This window comes from Schistocerca serialis, chromosome 9 (genome assembly GCF_023864345.2).
Source record: "Schistocerca serialis cubense isolate TAMUIC-IGC-003099 chromosome 9, iqSchSeri2.2, whole genome shotgun sequence".
Lineage (NCBI taxonomy): Eukaryota > Metazoa > Arthropoda > Insecta > Orthoptera > Acrididae > Schistocerca > Schistocerca serialis.
Genome location: NC_064646.1, coordinates 14,440,379 through 14,460,519, shown reverse-complemented (window position 1 = coordinate 14,460,519; position 20,141 = coordinate 14,440,379). Strand labels below are relative to the sequence as shown.

General features: G+C 38.4%; 1 protein-coding gene across 1 annotated transcript in view; it reads left to right on the top strand.

The window, feature by feature from the left end:
* Positions 1-20,141, top strand: part of LOC126419242 (2-oxoglutarate dehydrogenase complex component E1-like) — a 185,011-nt gene that overhangs the window by 97,674 nt on the left and 67,196 nt on the right. The window contains exons 7-11 of the mRNA XM_050086387.1: positions 4,674-4,853; positions 5,076-5,256; positions 5,343-5,470; positions 13,866-14,018; positions 15,035-15,263. Of these exons, the coding sequence (XP_049942344.1) occupies positions 4,674-4,853; positions 5,076-5,256; positions 5,343-5,470; positions 13,866-14,018; positions 15,035-15,263 (871 nt within the window). The remainder of the gene's footprint in view (positions 1-4,673; positions 4,854-5,075; positions 5,257-5,342; positions 5,471-13,865; positions 14,019-15,034; positions 15,264-20,141) is intronic.

Below are 20,141 nucleotides of genomic sequence, written 5' to 3'. Positions count from 1 at the left end.
CAGAGCACTCATGATTGGATTGTTATAGACGAACGTAGAAAAAGATTTCATAGCAGGTGACATCACTGACGATGTTGAAAGAGTCCACAATGGCATTGTTGATGACAGAGAAAACTCCACGGCGTTGTACTTATCTTCCAATTTTATCCCAGTTGTTGGTGGCGTTGTGCATAGGAAACCGTGGAAAGGCAGTGTAGAGGCATCTTAGTATCATGTTGTAGTCTGACAGGAGTGGATGGTGAATGATGTGGAGATGTCGAAGTAAACGGCCACATTGTCGAATCGGACATACGTTGAGTGTCGGAGGTCACCAGTATGGCGAGTGTTATTCTTATAACACAGAAAACACCATTTACTTTCACTATGTAATATTTTTATTGGCACAAGATAAATCAAAACACACAGAAATAGTTTTCAACAATCACGGTAATAGTCATGACGAATGTCTCACACCAACTAGTCAACAACCAAAGTAAGTAAAACGAAGTACAAAAAACCAAAGATATTAATATTTTCTGGCAGTTCTGCCACATTATTATAATAACTCACAAAAGATTACAGATTAATGTACACTAAAGTAAATTACTTGGTTAAGGTGAATAGGAAACTATTTTACACTGTCTCAAAATGACCCCTTTCTGCAGTTTCAGGAATGTCAGAAACTCTGCCAGTTTAGTGTTAAAGAGGAATTCAGTAAGGCTGACAGGAAGATGAACATGAAGTAATATGAGTCATGATGAAAGCACTAGCAGGATTAATAAAGGACAAACTGTACAAACATAATGAATTCTGTTCTATGGAATGGGAAGATAAGAACAACAACAAAGAGTAGAATGTATAAGGCTATAATTCAGATCATAGTTTTGTATGGAACACAAGCCTGATACATTAGCAAAATAGAAATCAGAATGAACTGCTGGCCACTGAAATGGATTACTAAAGGTGAAGTTCAAGCTGTATTAGGATGGTTAGGATAAAAATATGACTTAATCCATCAAAGGATGAAAATGGATAGATATATCTGTAACAACATGCAAGAAAACAGCCAGTCTGATTTGCCCATGTAAACAGGATAAAGGAAGACAGGGTACCAAATAGGATACTATGTTGGATACCACCCCATCACAAGAAAAGGGGTCACCATCAATCCAAAATGGCCAGATGAAGAGGAGGAGACAATGGAAAGAAAAAATATGAATATTGACGAAAATCAAGACAGATGATGATGGCGATTGGAGCAGAGAAGTGGCACCAGCCATAGGGGTGTGCGGTAGAATGTTAACAATTATGATGTGCTACACAATGGTCTTTAGCTCCAGCACCTTAGAAACTGGACACTTTATACAGAGGTGATGAAAATAGGCTGCTGAGTAGGTTGCCAAACTGAAAGGTACAAAACAATGACTTCTTAACATTGTACAATCTTCCATTGTTGAGGTGTTTTTAGCTTGTTCTGCACATCAAACAATGGAAAGTCCAGGATAGAATAATGACAATATTATGAAAAGGATAGATTGCTACTTACCATATAGAAGAGACTTTTAGGAAATCACAACAAAAGACTGCTATACATTTAAGCTTTCAGTCAAAAGGTCTTCTGAAGTAGAAACACACACACACACACACACACACACACACACACAAGCACACACACACACACACACACACACAGAGAGAGAGAGAGAGAGAGAGAGAGAGAGAGAGAGAGAGAGAGAACCACCACTGCCTCTGGCTGCTGAGGCCAGAGTAGATTTTAACTGCACCTGCTAGTGGCAGGTGTAAGTAGGAGGCTGAGGTAGGGAGGGGGAGGGATAGCATGGTAGGGGTGGAGGGAGGTTTAGTGCTGCTTGTGGGAGCATGTACGGATGTAGTGAGAATGGAGCAGGGCTGCCGGTCATAGTCAGGAGGTATTGTTGGGGGTGGGGGGTGGAAAAGAACTGCTGGGGAAGAGGGGAAAAATGGGTGGTTTGGTAGAATAGGCAGCTGTGTAATGTTGGAAAGGGAACAGGGAAGGGGATACCTCTCAACCACTAAATAGCCTTCTTTCCACCAGTACACCCAGTCTTTCTCCACTTCTCTACTCCCCCCCCCCCCCACCTGCTTTGAAACCTCCTGACTGCACCTAGCAGCCCTACCCTATCCCCACCACATCTGTGCTTGCTCCCACAATCAGCACTACCCCTTCCCCCGGCTAACTCTCCCCCTCTTCTTCCCACCCCAGCCTCCTGCTTATCCCCATCACCTACAGATTGCTTCTCCCATTGGGTGCAGTCGCAGTCTGCAGTCCAGCCTCAGCAACCAGAACAGTGGGTTGTGTGTGTGTGTGTGTGTGTGTGTGTGTGTGTGTGTGTGTGTGTGTGTGTGTGTGTGTGTGTGCGCGCGCGGGTGTGCGTGCATGCGTGCGTGCATGTATGCGTGTGAGAGTCTTTTGTCTACACCTGAAGAGCAACTTGCAAAGAGAGGTCCCCAACAGTGGGATCTACTTTTTGAAATGATCCATACAGTGATAAGGTTAAGATTCCAGCTATCACACCCTGCAGCGATTCACTCTGGTGGGCCCTTGTTTGCAAGTAATAGACGGAGTTTTGTGTGACTTTCAATAGTGTTAAAGTAGTAGTATTGTTGGGTGATGTAATGGATAGTGTAAGAATTTCACATGCGGAAGTTCATGGTCTTGAATCTTGTTATGTCTTTTAAATCTTTATCAAAATTACTGTGATCATTATTGGTATTCAGTTAAGTGGTTTGAATGTAATTTATTATGTCTATTCCTTTGTTATATCGTTTTAATTGTCATATCAGTTTTTTCACTTGCTCTCATTTTTTCTTTATATCATTATTTTTCCAATCAGAATTTAATTATATTTATCCCTTAAAATATTTAAATATTTGAAAATGCCACATCAGCTTGAAAAACAAAATATGAAATGATCTGTTTTTATTGACTGTGCAATGGTGTCAAAAATATGTGTTTTCTGTCCAAATGTGTACTTTTGTAGATGGTAATCATCTTACAAAAATAACTTAAATGCCTACTTACTATGAAAAAAATAATGCGAATGAAGATTTAAATGAAAGAAAGGATTATAAGTGAAATGAAATCGAGCAAAATGAGGAAGGAGTAGAAATAATGAATGCAATAACATGGGTGGAAAAATGAGATGATAAAATAAGAGATTAAATTGAAATTAATTTATAAAATTAATTAACACCACTGTCAACAATAGATGACAGACACACATACACACACTCATGCAAATGCAACTCACACACACGACTGCAGTCTTGGGCAACTAAAAGCACACAACATGATTGAGTGTGGTTTCAGTTGCCTGAGATTGGTGTTGTGTGTGTGAGCTGCATTTGTGTGAGCATATCTGTATCTGTCGTCTATTGTTGATGGAGGCCTTAATGGCCAAAAGCTTTAATTGGAAAATCTGCTTATTGTGCCTATCTGTGACTCAGCATCTCTGCTGTATGGTAAGTAGCAACTTTCCTGTTCATAATATTGTTACATTACATCCTGGTATTTCCGTTTTTTGATTAATTAAAATCACATGAACAAAGATTTCAAGTGGGAAGAAAGACAGGAAGAAAAATGAGAGGAAATGAAGAATTTGCTATGATGGTTAAAACGATAACAAAGGAATAGAAATAAAAATAACCTTTAAACCAATTAAATTAATACCAGTAATCAAAGTATATTTGATAAAGATTTAAAAATAAAAAAATTTCATGCACCCAACAATATTCAAACCCCTGACCTTCTGCATGTGAAGATCTTACGCTGTCCATTACATCACACAACCAGTCCATACAATATTACTATTTCAACACTACTGTTGCACAAAATTCAGTTTTTTTCTGTTGATTACTTACAAACAAGAGCCCACCAGGGTGAATGTCTGCAGGTTATGATACCTGGTATCTTAATCTACATCACCATATAGATGATTTCAGAAAGTCAACCCTACCACTGGGGACCTCACCTTGTTAGTCTGACAGCTGATAATATTGAGCAGTCTTCTTTCAATGTACCCTTCTGTCACTAAATGCCTCCTGTCTGGTGAGTAGCAATCTGTCCATTTCATATTATTATATTTCATGTCAGATTCCCATTGTTTGCTACAAAGGATGCTTTTCCTTTTGATGTTCAGACTCTGTTTTGTTTCCTTTTTCCTCTCTTGATATTTCACAGCAACTCTGGTGTGCACCCCCCTCCTCCCCCCAAATGCTTCCCTACTGTCCTACCCCCCCCCCCCCCCCTACTGTCACTGCCCCTCCCCCCCTCCCCCATCCAGTGCTCAGTTTTACTGGCAATATTAGTTGATTCACAGTTTATTTATCTTGTACAGTAAACCATTTTAAAGTAACTTTAGTTTTTTTTTTTTTTTTTTTTTTTTTGGTACTACTGTCATATTTCTCTAATTTTTGAGACTGGTTGTTAGTGTTACCTCTCACCTGTTGTTGATATTTGCCCTAAAATGCAATTTACATGTCAAGCTTGGTATCCAGCAGAAAATGTAGAATTAATCTGTAGTACTAATTAAGCATATGTAATTGCTTTGAGTAGCTTTTTTGAAATTCTGCTTGTTGCCTTTCATTTATGGCAAAAGTGGACTAATTTAGTACATGGTACATAGCTCATGCAGTGAGACTGCTTCTAATTTTAGGGGTCAGGTGATGTCAAATATCATTTGGGTACTTACATTGAACGTTTGAACCGTGTGACTAACAAAAATATGCGACTAGCTGTGGTAGCCAATCCATCCCATCTTGAGGCTGTGGATCCTGTTGTTCAGGGGAAGACTCGTGCTGAACAGTTCTACCGTGGTGATGGAGAAGGAAAGAAGGTAAGAGAACTTTTGATTGCTGAAGTATTATGGAATGTTATTTCATGTCTATTCTCTTTGGTTATGAAGATACTCGGATGTTGATTTACATAATGTTGTTTTTGATTTTGTCTGTTTTTAAATAGTTGTAGGGTTCATCACTGTTATCTTTTGCTGCAGATAACTGTATATCTTTTAATTAAAAAAATTAATGAGAAAATATGTGTTACATTCCTGTAATAGGTTATGTCCATACTGTTACATGGCGATGCTGCATTCTGTGGTCAAGGCATAGTGTATGAGACTTTCCACTTGTCTGATTTGCCTGATTACACAACACATGGTACCATTCATATTGTACTCAACAATCAGATTGGTTTCACCACTGACCCAAGGCATTCACGCTCATCCCCATACTGCACTGGTTTGTATTCTGTTACTTTTGGTTATGTGTATGCACTAGTGGTGTGTATAATGCATACTAAGTGTAACTGTTAAATTACGTTACAGATGTTGCCAAAGTGGTGAATGCACCTATCTTCCATGTCAACTCGGATGACCCTGAAGCTGTCATACATGTGTCTAAAATTGCTGCAGAGTGGAGAGCAACATTCCACAAAGATGTTGTTATTGATATTGTAAGTTGTGTGAATCATCTGTCGTATTTCTAAAAAAAGTTGGAAAATCCATATTTGCTGATATGTTTGCAGTAAACAACAAGTTACATTTAATTGATTTGTGTATGGTGATGATACAGATGAACATAGTCACCTTTCTCTCTAGGAAATAAAGTGCATTCCACTGCAACAAATTTGATACAAATGCAAAATTTGCATTACATGTTAATAAAGTTTCAGCAGTGGCAGCAAAAGTTCATTGTATGCATCTGCATGATTGATTTAATAGATACAACTTTTGCTTGTCTCCCCCCCCCCCCCCCTCCTCCCCAACCCCAACTTATTTCTGTTCATTAACATTATAGCCAAGTACATTGGCGGTAGAGGAATATAACTTTAGAGCTCACATTAGTACTAATGCTTTACTTGATAAAGTGTGAAGATGTCTCTCTTCATCCATTTATATATGTCACAACATTTGAGATTTAATTGGGACTCAAATTTTGATAAGCATAAACATTCAATGTCGGTTGCTTTTGCAGTTGCTTTGTAAATTAATTGTTAATTGAACTTAATGTTTGAAGTAACAACTCATGCAGATAGCTACATGCACTAAAGCACAGTGTCCACGATTTGGGGAGGCAGCCCCTCCCCAGACTGAACCTATTTCACAGGTTAACAATGAGGGCTGGTAAGCCAGGCAATCTGGATGTGGTTTCTAGGCAGTTTCTCAAACATAACTAGGTAAATACTGAGCTTGTACCCATGTCCTGTCAGACACTTAGAAGACATTCCCACACTTTAGCAAGAAATGTACTCTAGATGCAGGCAGTTGGAGTGTAATTTTCCATCCCCTGGAAGTGGTGGTGCCAGGAATGGTGTCTGGCCACACAGTGTCACTATCATTACCATAGCCCATAAAACAACATTGATCCCATAGACAGACAGGAAAAGGCGAAGAAGAAGAAGAAGAAGAAGAAGAAGAAGAATGTTTGAACTTCTAACACTAATTTCTGAACAGTTGTAATCAGTTCACTACATGTAGGGTATTTGTATTTGTTGTTGTTGTTGTTGTTGTTGTTGTTGTTGTTGTTCTCTGTCTGAAGACTGGTAGAATACAGCCCTGCACACTAACTGAAACTTTTCTGTCCTTACCGTGTGAAGTTTCTCTGTTTATCACTGCGAACTGAAAACCCAAGTCACACCACTTCAATCCAGCCAATGAGAGGTAGTCAAGAGCATTGCTGATCACTGGTTGCCACATGTCCTTGCTGAAACATTTGTACCCACCATTCCACTGCATGGTATGGGAAGGCATTATTCCCAAGGTCTTCCACCAATTCACTGTGACATTATCTCGCATTTCTCCGTCAGTGAAAGGCTGTTTTGCTGTATGAACATTGCTCAACACAAGTTACTTCCATCTCACACAACACTCGCCACACATCTGATTTCACAATGCTCTCTGTGCTACTGTCAGCAATCACAGTGCCATCTGTTGTTGTGAATACGTAATATGCCTGCATAACGCCCATGCAACAAATACCAGTTTGCAATCCACTAACATATCAGCAAGAACAAAAAAAAGTTGCGATGGCTTTTGCCCCAACCTGCATATTTGCAGTTCTGTGACATGTCCTGGGTTTCACCTATACGAGGCAGCGGGTATGTGTCAGATATTGTGACTTCATTTACCATTCACATATCAATGTGTAAGCAGCAGGATTTTTCACCATTAAGACTTCTTGGCCACATTTGCTATAGGTGAAGCCCATAGATTTGAGAAAGGTTAAATAATTCCACTATTGAGCTGTTGCTGAATACTCTTCTACAACTAAATGCAAATGCTATGGGTTAATAGGGTTTTTGCACTACCTGTCTAATGCTCCAAGTTGCAATTTTGCAGTATGTTAGGTCTGTGGTCAGGAAACTCTTCTAGTACTGGATAAGGCTTTGATCAGATACTGGCGAGTGTGCCAATTTCTCCTGTAAGTGATTTCTAATGGGTTGCATGACTGTAAACTTTTCTCATGGGGAAATGACTTCTGTTTTCTGCTCTTTTGAATTTGTTTTCCTCCTGTCAAAGGTAGTTCATCATTAACTATCATCTGTATGCTGCCCAGTACAGTCTCGCATGGTACATCATCTCTCGTACTGAAATTATCTGTGCAAGCTGGGGCACATAGTTTACTATTCAGTCTCAGGTTTACAGAGGCAATGATTCACATGAACCTGAAATTGATAAGACTTCATTCTGGTTGAGCGGGTCAATCAGAAAGATAGTTCTGTTAGGCTCTCGTATTTTGACTGTCATCCTACCCCCACACGTGGTTACAGGGGCATTGGCTTTTAGCACACAGATCTAGGGTTCACTAGAATCTCAGTGAATAGGGCATTTCCTCAGGGTACCTTGCTCCTGTCGTGTGTTTTCAAATGATGAATTACTTCATGGAGTTCAACAGTTCACGATTGATCATCAGCACCCTGAAAATGGTGCAGAAAATAGCTACCTGAGATGACATGAAAATCCTGTCCACATTTCTTCACTGCTTCTATCTCAAGCTCATATTTTTTTCCATTGATCATTAGTTCAACAGGGTAAGTTCTCATAGACTTTATTAATCCCATCCCCAATCTACTAATATGACAGTGAGGCAGCTTAAATGCCTGCATATCACCAAAAACTAATCACCTGAGTGCTTGTGTCAACCAGGTGACTGATATTGTAGGTGATGCTACAATGCTCATTGACCTATATGTGTCAAGGAACTGACATTGCTATTTCTTTGGTGCAGTCTCATGAGGGTAGGTTTGTAGCTGATTAGCAGAACTCAGCTCAGGCTGAGTGCTGCATTCGTTCTGCAGAAGAATGTAGCTGAAGATTGACTGTGGTTTCTCCTGAGCAATTTTTCTCAGGTTTTCAATTGATAAATGCAGATTAGCTCTTGTAATTTTACAAACAAAATTTGTTTCTACTGCAGTGATACTCCTTACAGTTATCTGTGGAAAAAAACATGAAATTAATTAAAAGTACACTTACAAACAGTTCTTACAAGTTAACATTTGAATGGTGACTGTATTGCAATAAAAGCTTTAAGCTTTCTACTAAACTCCCAGATTCATGCATTCTCATAGTTTACACAGTCGTTGTGCTCCAAGTTGTGTGGTCTGGTAATGCTCATCTGTATGAGTTACAGGAAAATGCTGCCCTGCTATTCAAAACATCAAATTGATAAGATCTGAAAGCCACATAACAGAGTGATTGAGGACCAGGACTGCCATTTTCACATTCATTTTCTGAAATGAATTTTCTTGCAAATGACTGTCAGTGTGGTTTAACATCGTTTGCATTTATTTGTTCTTCTTATCATTGTCTTATGTCTTTCACTCTTCAAATGAAACAAAAGCACTGTTGAAAGTGAAGTTGCCATGAAGCAGATTGTCCCGTATGCTTTTGAATATCTGTGGGACATCATTAATAGCAAACTCTTCATCAATTTATACTGAAATAATGTCTTTCATGAGTAATGTGTTAATACTTGACCACACTTAGGTTACTGATCACATTTAAGAGATTATTCTGCATTACATTTCAGTCTTTAAATTCTGTGAATGTTGTCTTTACTGCAAGGGTATTTTAAGCCTAGTTAACATTGAGCAAAGGAACACCTGTGAAAACTGTATTCCCTCACATGTAATTGGTAGGCAGGTGTGAGAAAATGACATTTGGATGTGTTTGGCCCATAGTTCATTTGCTGTCAACCATGTCTGCTTTTTCTGCAATAGTTTAGTCACATGATTCCTAATCTTTTCTAGTATGTAACATTATTTACTTCATAAGTGAAACAAATCCTGTCTGTAATGTTTTTTACCCTTTAGTGCAATGAGAAACAATTTAGTACCAAATGCATAATCTCAATTTTTGGAAGTGTTTGATTAAATGCTTGTTCTGTTGTGTTCCTTTTCATTCAAAAACATTAAAATGCTTGTGGAAAAGGCAGCTGATAATTGAAACAAATGGCAGAGAGCACTAATGAATTGCTCTCTTAAACCTGGTTTACACCAGAGTGAACACAAGCAAATGGGAATTCTCCCTGGTGTAAACTGTGGGTGAGTGTGAACAAACAGCAGCTTTTTAATTTTCTCCTCATTGGTAATGAGGAGCCAGTGAAGGCATCAACTGACACATGCGTAAAGTTTTTTAATAATACTAAAGAATGCTGGGGGTTCAATTCACTGTTGAATGCATTACCTCCTTGCGTTTCATGCTTACATACAAATTCAGACACCTACATACTTATTTTCACACTCGGCTTTTCTTGATTTGTTAAAAGCATTGCACAAAATGACACTATCTCAATAACAAAGATTTACATCACAACTATAAATTGTGCTGTCAAGTGAAACCTTTATGGGATTGGCATGCTATGTTCATTCTCTCATGTTCACCTCCAATCCCACCAGTGTGAATGCTTGTTGCCAGATACAAATGAATTCTGGTGAATTGTCTGTGAATGCATATTTGCTTGTTTCCTTCCATTTGCTGCAGTGTAAATGAAGCTTTACACTCCTTCTCTCATGTTCGCTTCCATTTGCTTTAGTACACAGCAGGCTTTAGAACAGGGAAATGTGACATGATATGATATGTGTGATTACTCCTTGGTTGGCAACCTTGGTCATATTTTTTAAATGAAATAATTGGTAACATTTGAATGTAAGTTTTTATTGTTTATTTCACGATTGTTATTTTGTCTATAGAGCCATTTGCAAGTGCAAAGTGAAGACTGAAGTAATGTTCCTTAAATTGTGTTTATCAAATGTTACCCATATGTTTTATTGTTTTCAGTTTTCATCTCACACTTGAAAATGGCTCTACAGCTGAAATCATGACAGTGAGCTAAATAAATAATGAAAACTTAGTCAAGTGGGAGCAATGATTTCATTTAAAAATATCATATGGTTTCTGTACAGGAAGTGCAGTTGCTGCATTATACTCGTATTGACGTCTAAGACCAACAACATTTTGGGAGGATAGACTGCTTAGGATTCTACCCATAATGGATTCATCACCTGAATTAAAACTCCACTTCTGTAATTCTTTATCTGTGTCAACAAAACTGAACATTCTTAATCCAGGGCTTTCCTGTCTGCTTGCTCCACAGTTGATGTACTTGTGATCACTTGGTATGAGAACTCGATCCACTAATGAGACTATCTCAGACACAACTGTCCTTCACAGATGCCAGATACTGGCAAGCAATTTGGAGCTATTTGTCTTGGAGCAAGGTTGCTGCAAATGTCTTGAATGAAGTGCCATCTAGTCATTAGTGCCAGAGGTAAGGGTGTGATGGCTGTCACTGTCTGGTGACTGCTCCCTGTTGAGGGTTGCCTGCCAGAGCAAGTGGATGGTCAATTTGTTTCTTATGTGATCTAGACTGAAAATCTGAAATCTCAACAGTGGTGGGGCAGTGAGGTATGGGACTGTAGGTATGTCAATTGAAAACTCTGACATACAACATTGCTATTTATTTGCAGTTTATTCCCACAACATATATAATATTGACTAGCCAAATATGGTAATTGTTCCCTGGTTGATACATGCACATAAAATAATGCTGGAAAGTATTTAATTCTCACCCACTGTTGTCTTTACATTAACACAGCCATCAATAACTTCTATAATATCTCTACACAATACACTTTACAATGTTCACATAAAAGTTCACCCTTATAATTGGCCTTGCCCATGTTAATATTAATAGTAACCTCAGATTTTTTGCTGGTGATGCAGTGACTTATAATGAAATACTATCTGAAAGAAGCTGCATAAATATTATCGGATGTTGATAAGATTTCAAAGTGGTGCAAAGATTGGCAACTTGCTATAAATGTTCAGAAATCTAAAATTGTGCGTTTCACAAAACGAAAATGGTAATATCCTATGAGTATGATAGCAATGAGTAACTGCTGGAATTAGCCAGATTATACAAATATCTGGGTGTAACACATTGTGGGCATATGAAATGGAATGATCACATAGTCTCTATTGTGGGTAAAGCAGGTTGTAGACCTTGTTTTTTTGGTAGATTACTGGGGAAGTACAGCCAGCCTACAAAAGAGATTGCTTACAAATCAAATGTGCAACTGGTTTTAGAATATTGATCAAGTGTGGGGGAACCGTACGAGATAGGAATAACGGGGGATATTGAACATATACAGAGAAGGGCAGCACGAATGGTCACAGGTTTGTTTGATCTGTGGGAGATGTCAGAGATACTGAAGGAACTGGACAGGAAGACTCCTGAAGATAGACATAAATTGTCCTGAGAAATTCTGTTAACAAAGTTTCAAGAACTGGCTTTAAATGATGATTCCAGGACTATACTACACTCCCCTATTTATCGCTCACATAGGGACCGGGAAGATAAGATTGGAATAATTACTGCATGCACAGAGGCATTCAAACAATCATTCTTCCTGCACTTCATATGTAAATTAAATAAGAAGAAACTCTAATAACTGGTGCAGTGGGATGTACCCTCTGCTGTGCATCTCATGATGGTTTGTAGAGTATAGAGGTAGATGTAGTTCTCATGAATACACTTTGTGAATGCCTGTTGCCTGCTCTCAATTCCAGCTGTTTATGACTACCCTTTAGTAGCAACTCATAACTTCATGGTTTTTTGTCAATTACATGAAAATGATATATCAATTAATAATATGAAAGAGAAAATATCATAGTGGTGTGGATGTTTAAAACTAATGATTTCACGTCTCAGACTATTTATATCTTTTGTGTTCTACAAAAACACAAGATGCTACTTTTTTAATATCATTAACTGATGCACGAGAAACTTTTCCTGGCTTCCAATTGAGTTGCCATGTAAAATTATTTCAGAGATGTTTACATTTCAACTATTTACCTTGAAATCCAAAATAAGGGACATCTAAGAACATATCTATGTTCATAAAATTTTGGGTTTCAGTATTATCAAAACAGATTTTAGAAACTTGACAGGGTATAAGAATGGTGGTGTTTTGAAATCATCTCTCATTAACAACTTTTGAAATATGGATATTTAAGATAAAACAATTACTTTCTCTGAATCGGAAACAATTGGTCAGAAAAACTGACTAGGCTGTTGGTTTTGACGCATGAGCATCATAATGAATTTGTTGTCTTCAAGTCATGATACCTCCTGAAATATTTAACTTTAAGTGAAAACAATTTCCCCACAATGTTCAGGGTTGGAGAAATTATATCTACAATAATAAGAATGCCAGACAGAAAAGTTGATAAATACAGGTACACCTAAGGTGCAGTCATGATAATAAGGTAATGACAGTTAGCTATAGCTTGTTAAATACTTGGATTAAGCATGCTGCATTCCATAGTCTATCCAGTGAAAGCCTCTTCATCTCTGTGTAACTACTGCAACTTGTATATGTTATGTCTGTTCTTTCAGACATATCTGAAAGAACAGACATAACGTATATAATTAAGGCAATGACACCAATGATCCCTTCAGTGCAGAACACACCAAGCTCAAATTCTTACAGGAATTGGCAAGCAGTGGGGCTAATGAGCAGGGTACTGCATCTGTAGTGAAGTTGAGAATTTGGCTCTGACGGGAGACATGCTTGGGTAGTCCGTGCAGTTGCAGTGTGTCCAGATGTTGTAGTGGTCAGTGCATCTGTCTAGTAATTGTGAGACCCAGATTCAAATTCCAGTCCAGCACAAATTGTCAATTCGCCCCATTGAGACAAGTCATTGCCCTCTGGGAGCTAATGTCCTTTGTGTCATAATCACAACTTGCATTCATTTGAACCTGCTTATTGGCCTTTTTATAAAAGAGAAAAAAATTACCAAAAAGATGAACTCTTTATGCCTCAGGATGTGTCCCGTTAACCAATCCCTTCTTTAAGTCAAACTGCACCATAAATTTTTTTCTTCCCCAATTCAGTCCAATACCTCCTCATTAGTTGTTTGATCTTCTCATCTAAACTTCTGTAGCATCACATTTTAGAAGCTTCTATTTTCTTTTTGTGTGAGCTGTTTGTTGTTCAGATTTCACTTCCAAGCAAGGCTACATTTTAGACAAATACCTTCAGAAAAGACATCCTGACATTTAAATCTATATTAAATTTTAACAAATGTCTCCTCTTAAGAAAATATTTTCTTGTTATTACCAGTCTGCATTTTATGTCCTCTCTGCTTCAACCATCATCATTTATTTTGTTGCCCAAGTAGGAAAACTCTCCTACTACTTTTAGTTTCTCATTTGCTAATTCCCTCATTATTATCTGACTTAATTTGACTGCATTCCATTAATCTTGTTTTACTTCTGTCTTAGTAATACCTTAATTCTATCAAACTGTTTATTGGGCTTGTGTGGTTCTACCATTTCTGCGATAGGTGTGCTACCGACGTAATGGTCACAATGAAGCTGATGAACCAATGTTCACTCAACCTCTAATGTACCAGAAGATCAAGAAAACAAAACCAGTGTTGGATAAATATGCAAATAAACTAATAAATGAAGGTGTTGTTACAGCAGAAGAGGTCAAGGTAAGTATTTTCTCTAAACTGTATTAGTTATAATACTGCCAGGTGAGTGAAATGCTAATAGCAACAAGCAGGAATTAACCTAATGTCTCGGGTTTATGGTGAGAATTCAAGGAGATGTGGAAAAATACAACATGTATAAAAACTAATGGATATTGGAAGGGAGAGCATAAGGTATATGTGTTGGAAATCTAATAAGAGCTGCACACAAAAGCTGAAACAAAGTGCAGAACGCAGGTGACTATGAAATAAATATACTTTAACATAAGAGAATGCTGAATGAGATGGTGAGTACAGCAGACTCTGGATAAAATTACATTCCAGTCTCCTTGTGAATTCATCTAAACTCGCAGTGCAGTTTTAGGAAAGGTACCTTGAATACTGTATTGTTCCTTACACCCATCATCTGTGCCCCAGTGACAATAAGGGCCAAGATGATGATAGAGAGATTGAAGTCTGAGAATAAGAAATTGTGAGACTCGTATCACTATCCTTGACAGCTTCAATACTCTTTGTAAAAGGTCTCAAAGAGATGTGCTCTTGTGGATAGGCCACCAGACTCTCATTTTGGAAGAGAGAGGCTCAAATCCCCGTCCAGTCATATTTTTACAATACAAGCTTGTACTTTATTTCTAATGATTGTCATCAGTGAGTTATTAAATCTCAGTCATTCTTCTCTGCTGTAAATTTTGCAGCTGTGTATGAAATGATCCAAGTCATATACCAGTGATATGCAACAATTGATAATCATTTTAAATCTGTGTTGTGTTGACTGCCCTTTCCATGTCTAATTTGGAAGGTCTACAATCTCATTTATTGCTAACATTTCAGTGTTGATTTTCCTCTCACTATATTTGTAATTTATATTTGTAAGTTGCTTATAACATGTGTACTGAGCTGCTACACAAATGTAGTAGTGAAATTACATAATGAAGATCCAGCATGTGATAACCAGTAGCTTTGAAAAATAAACCTAGTTTTGTTGTATTTACTTGGAATGTGGTAAATCCTACTTTCAGGATGTTCATGACAAGTATGAAAAAATATGTGAGGAAGCATTGGAAAATGCAAGAAAGGAGACTCACATCAAGTTTAAGGACTGGCTTGATTCTCCATGGTCTGGGTTCTTTGAGGGCAAAGATCCAATGAGAGTATCTCCTACAGGTGTCAAAGAAGACACACTCATTCACATTGGCAAGAAAATGTCATCTCCACCACCAAATGCTGCAGAATTTGAAATTCATCCAGGTCTGTAGTTAAGTAAAATTAATTTGTAAGATATTTTGTCTCTGAATCTGACTGTTCAATTAAGCAGCTTCAAAGAATTCCTGAGATCATACATCAAACCCCCAACTTTCACTTAAATAATATGTGGTCCTCTTCAACAGCTAGTATGTTAAGTAGATATTGTTTTGATGGGGTATCGATGATGGGGAGAGCCTCTGACAAGAGTAAGTTACATCAAACCAGATGACCTGGAATGAAGTGGTTCAGACTTGCACAGAGTGGTGGCAGCGCTGAAATGTGTGCAAGGAGAAGGCAGAAAAGTTTTGATATAGATAATTATGTCCCTGTGGTGATCCTGTCCTTGTTGACAGATAACAGGTGAAGAAAAGCAATCTTCCCAGTATCTGGTGTGATCAAAGAAGAATTCTTTTTGACAAAGCCATTTTCTTCACTGAACACATTGAAAAACTTTTGTGAAGTTGTGGCCTTAGAAGAGATGAGGTTCATCCTTTTGATCAGTATGTTAAATGCTGCTTAGTCAGAGATGCATCAATCTTCTGATAAGCTTGGGGACATATTGTAGTGCCACGAGAATTTTGGGGTAAATTCTAGAGACCCTCGTATTTCCACCATCTTGAACACATGTTATTTTAGAGATGAGTGTGGTAAAGTAGAACTGTGTCTACAGCACCACAATTATGTGTGTGCAGGACGGACATGTATTGGATGGATGACCGGCGCGAGCAGGTAGACGTCGAGCCCGCCTAAGAAGTTATATGCCCAACTCAAAGAATAAACACGCCGTACTCTGTGTGACATCAAACATTATTGTGTGAACATTTGAATGTTGTTGAAAGAACAGAAGAGACAATTACTTATTCATTCTCTTACTTTCGTAAGGTCCGGACAGTTGTCTTGTGAAATCTGGAGATAATTTTGAAACTGTATTTATTTAAAAAGTAATTTATTGTTTCGAGCATTAAGAAGACATATGGGAACTTATTAAATGTCAATATTCATGTGTCAAAGGATTGAGAGAATTTCAGTGTGTATAGTTGCTTTGTCCACTTGAAGTGTACAATAGCTGTTGTGTAATTGATCAGTTTACTGCTAAAGTAAATTCTCATGTTAAAACTGCCAGAACATGGTGACCAAAGTGAGCAGGATATGAAAAGGAGGAATTTTTTTTTAAGAAGATTGAGATGACCAAAAGTTGAGAGTTGCCATAGCAACATATAATAATGAGACGAAAAAATTGGTCTGCAAGGTTCGATTAAGAAGATTTGGTTGTGGGGAGGAAGCAATCCTCACACACACAGTAACCAGCTGACGTAGTCACAGTAACCCACCATCATTGCTGGTTGCTGTTTGAGTTGCTGACTTCATGCCCACCAATGCTGCAAGCAACATATGATGCTGCCGGTGCCCATGTGTTTCACTGGTGCCATTTATACACCTCACCGACGCAGCCTACAAACCTATGCCGGGTGAGCTCAAGATAATAACTATTCGAATGTAAATTAGGGTAGTCATTATTCACAGAGGTGATTTTTTTTAATGATCACAAGATCAAAGAAAATTAGGACTATGGAGGAGGAACAACAACCTACAGAAGCTGTAGAACCAGCTATGACGATGACAGTGACTAAGTTCATGCCAGACTGGGCTGAAGTAGCAAATTTAATTAAGGGACTGAATCTGAAGTTAGACTCAGTGAATACTAAGTTAAATACCAAATTAGATGCTCAGAATTCTTCGTTAAGTGAAAAAATAGGTGGGCAAAGTGTAGCCGCCACTCCTCAGATTGACTCTTTGAGAAATGAAGTAAGTACTACTTTTCATTTAAAGTTAGAAGCACAGAGTGTAATTTCAACTGTTCAATAGAAGCACAGAGTGAAGCTTTTGAGAAACTAGAAGCACAGGGTGAAGCTTTAAATTCTAAATTTGAGAAGTTAAATGATAAAGTGGAAAATTTACAAGTACATTTAATGAATGAATTAAGTAATTCTTTAACTGTACAGATGAATCAAATGTTTACAGACTTTAACAAAAAGCAGAATGATCAATTTCAGAGGTTGACCAAGAAATTAGAATTTGATATTGAGGACAAGTGTACCAATATAGAGTCTGAATTTAATGAGAAGTTAGTGTCATTTCAAAGTGTGTGTAATGTTACATTCGATGCATTGAAAAAGAGATTACATACCTTAAAAGATACCATTGAAAGACAAGACAAACTGATCCCTATTGCAGGTTGTGCTCTTCCTCTCTTTGTACTGTTGTCGGAAGATTATACTAAAATTCCATCCACGGCATTATTACAAAGGAATTTTGATGGCTGTCATGAACACTGATTTTGTCTCTAATTGCTAACGACCTACCTGTCTGCCTTGGTGATGAATAAGAAAACAAGGCTCTTAGAAAAGCACCACCCAAGCAGTTGTTGGTTTTCAGGTACCTGTATGTATAATATACATATCTACATTCCCCAAAACAGGGAACTAGCATTCCAACATATAGCTGGTCTAGTAGAACAATTTCCTCCTACCCTTGTTATTGCAGGGTGTATCATAATGCTAAGAACCCACTCTGTGGCCTTACAAACAAGTCCAGAACTGGTCTATTGACTGGAAAATTAATTGCAAAGCTTGCTCTAGGGCTACTTAAAATTGGACCTCCAATGCAATTCAACATAGCCTACACGGTGTATTCCATCATAGACATTATAATATGTAGTACAGCCACCACTCCTTTTGCCATTGGAGCAGCCCTAATGCTCTGTGCAGCTTTGATCCCTCTCTCTCTTTTCTTAACCACCACTCAACAGAAAAGTTAACTGGGCAGCCTTCAGTGCAAAAGTAATGTTTAAGATTAACCATCAAAAGGGAATTTGTGGAACTGAGTCGGAAATAAATGACGTGATACTTATCACCTGTGAAGTACTAATTCACTGTTCCTCGAGTTTTCCACCTCCCTGCAGTGATTATCCTCCCTCCCCAAACTATTTCTGTTTTAGCCTCCATAAACTGACACCTCCCATTCTTTTTATCACCTTATTCCAGTAATTTACCACAGCAACAGGCCATAGTAAACAGACCTCGAACATTGAAAAGAGCTGAGTTTTCTTAGGATAGAGGTCCTGATGATCTCAAAGTTTAGTTCCTATAAAACAACAATCATCTTCATTGTGATAAATGTATGGGAGCCTAGTCAGCGCTAGAACTGATCCTTCATAAAGGATGTAGCCAATTTCTTTCCAATGTGATCTTTTTCTTTGTCTTGTTAACCCTGTTGATAGGGTGTTAAACCAAAATCTTCCTTCTCCCTTGCTTCGCAATGCTGTGAATAAAAAGACAACTTATCACATCACAGAATTTTTTGTGACACCAGATAAGGAAATAAACAAGAAGTTGAAGATTGTAGTTAATATAGAGGAATGATGGATATGAATGGAATGTTGGAGTGCTTCAAAATAAATTAAGACAGTGAGATAGGTATAATGAATTTTCATGGCAAACTGAGACATTTATGAATGGGAAATTAAATGTTAAAATATATCAAACATAACAGTTGGACACCAGCTGACAGATTGTGGAATAAAACAGTTCATATATAGCAAGCTTATTACCTAAGGCCAGTGCTTGATTTGTAAAAGTAGTAGTTCTGGTACAGTGACCTTCCAGGAAGTTGGAGGGGTGCTTCTGAAATTAGACTTCTGAAATCAGACTTCTTAAAATTTAAATAAAACAATGGAAAATCCAGGATGGAATGTAATGATACGATGAGAAGGAAAGTTGTTACCATACAGTGGAGATGCTGAGTCATAGTAGAGGCCGTCAGATGTCGCCATATTCCCGCTTGTTCTTGTAAGCGGGACTGAGCAGTGAAAATGCTGCCTGCAAGATTATCATGTTCCGGGAGTGCAGTCTTGATAATGATGCAACCTGACACTCTTGGCTGGCCACCTGCAGTGTCGCCGGTCGCATGGGGCTGTTCCAAACGTGGATCGTACCGTGTGCGGCAATCCGAGTTACAAGTATACTAATAAGGAACATGTGTGTGTAACATGTCACAGTTGTGCTGGTATGTATGAATGCATTTTGGGAGATTTAAGACACATTTTAGTCAAATGAATCAAAACAGACATTCAAACAAATCCAGTCCACGTAATTATAAATGTAAAGCTGCCAAAGTTTCCTGTAAAAGTGCTATCAGTGGCGGCGTTCTGGTTACTCAGAAACTGTCATGTAATGGCGACAAGGGAAATTGTTAAACCTTATGATAAAGCACCCCCCATGAACCATGGACCTTGCCGTTGGTGGGGAGGCTTGCGTGCCTCAGCGATACAGATAGCCGTACCGTAGGTGCAACCACAACGGAGGGGTATCTGTTGAGAGGCCAGACAAACGTGTGGTTCCTGAAGAGGGGCAGCAGCCTTTTCAGTAGTTGCAAGGGCAACAGTCTGGATGATTGACTGATCTGGCCTTGTAACAATAACCAAAACGGCCTTGCTGTGCTGGTACTGCGAACGGCTGAAAGCAAGGGGAAACTACAGCCGTAATTTTTCCCGAGGGCATGCAGCTTTACTGTATGATTACATGATGATGGCGTCCTCTTGGGTAAAATATTCCAGAGGTAAAATAGTCCCCCATTCGGATCTCCAGGCGGGGACTACTCAAGAGGATGTCGTTATCAGGAGAAAGAAAACTGGCGTTCTACGGATCGGAGCGTGGAATGTCAGATCCCTTAATCGGGCAGGTAGGTTAGAAAATTTAAAAAGGGAAATGGATAGGTTGAAGTTAGATATAGTGGGAATCAGTGAAGTTCGGTGGCAGGAGGAACAAGACTTCTGGTCAGGTGACTACAGGGTTATAAACACAAAATCAAATAGGGGTAATG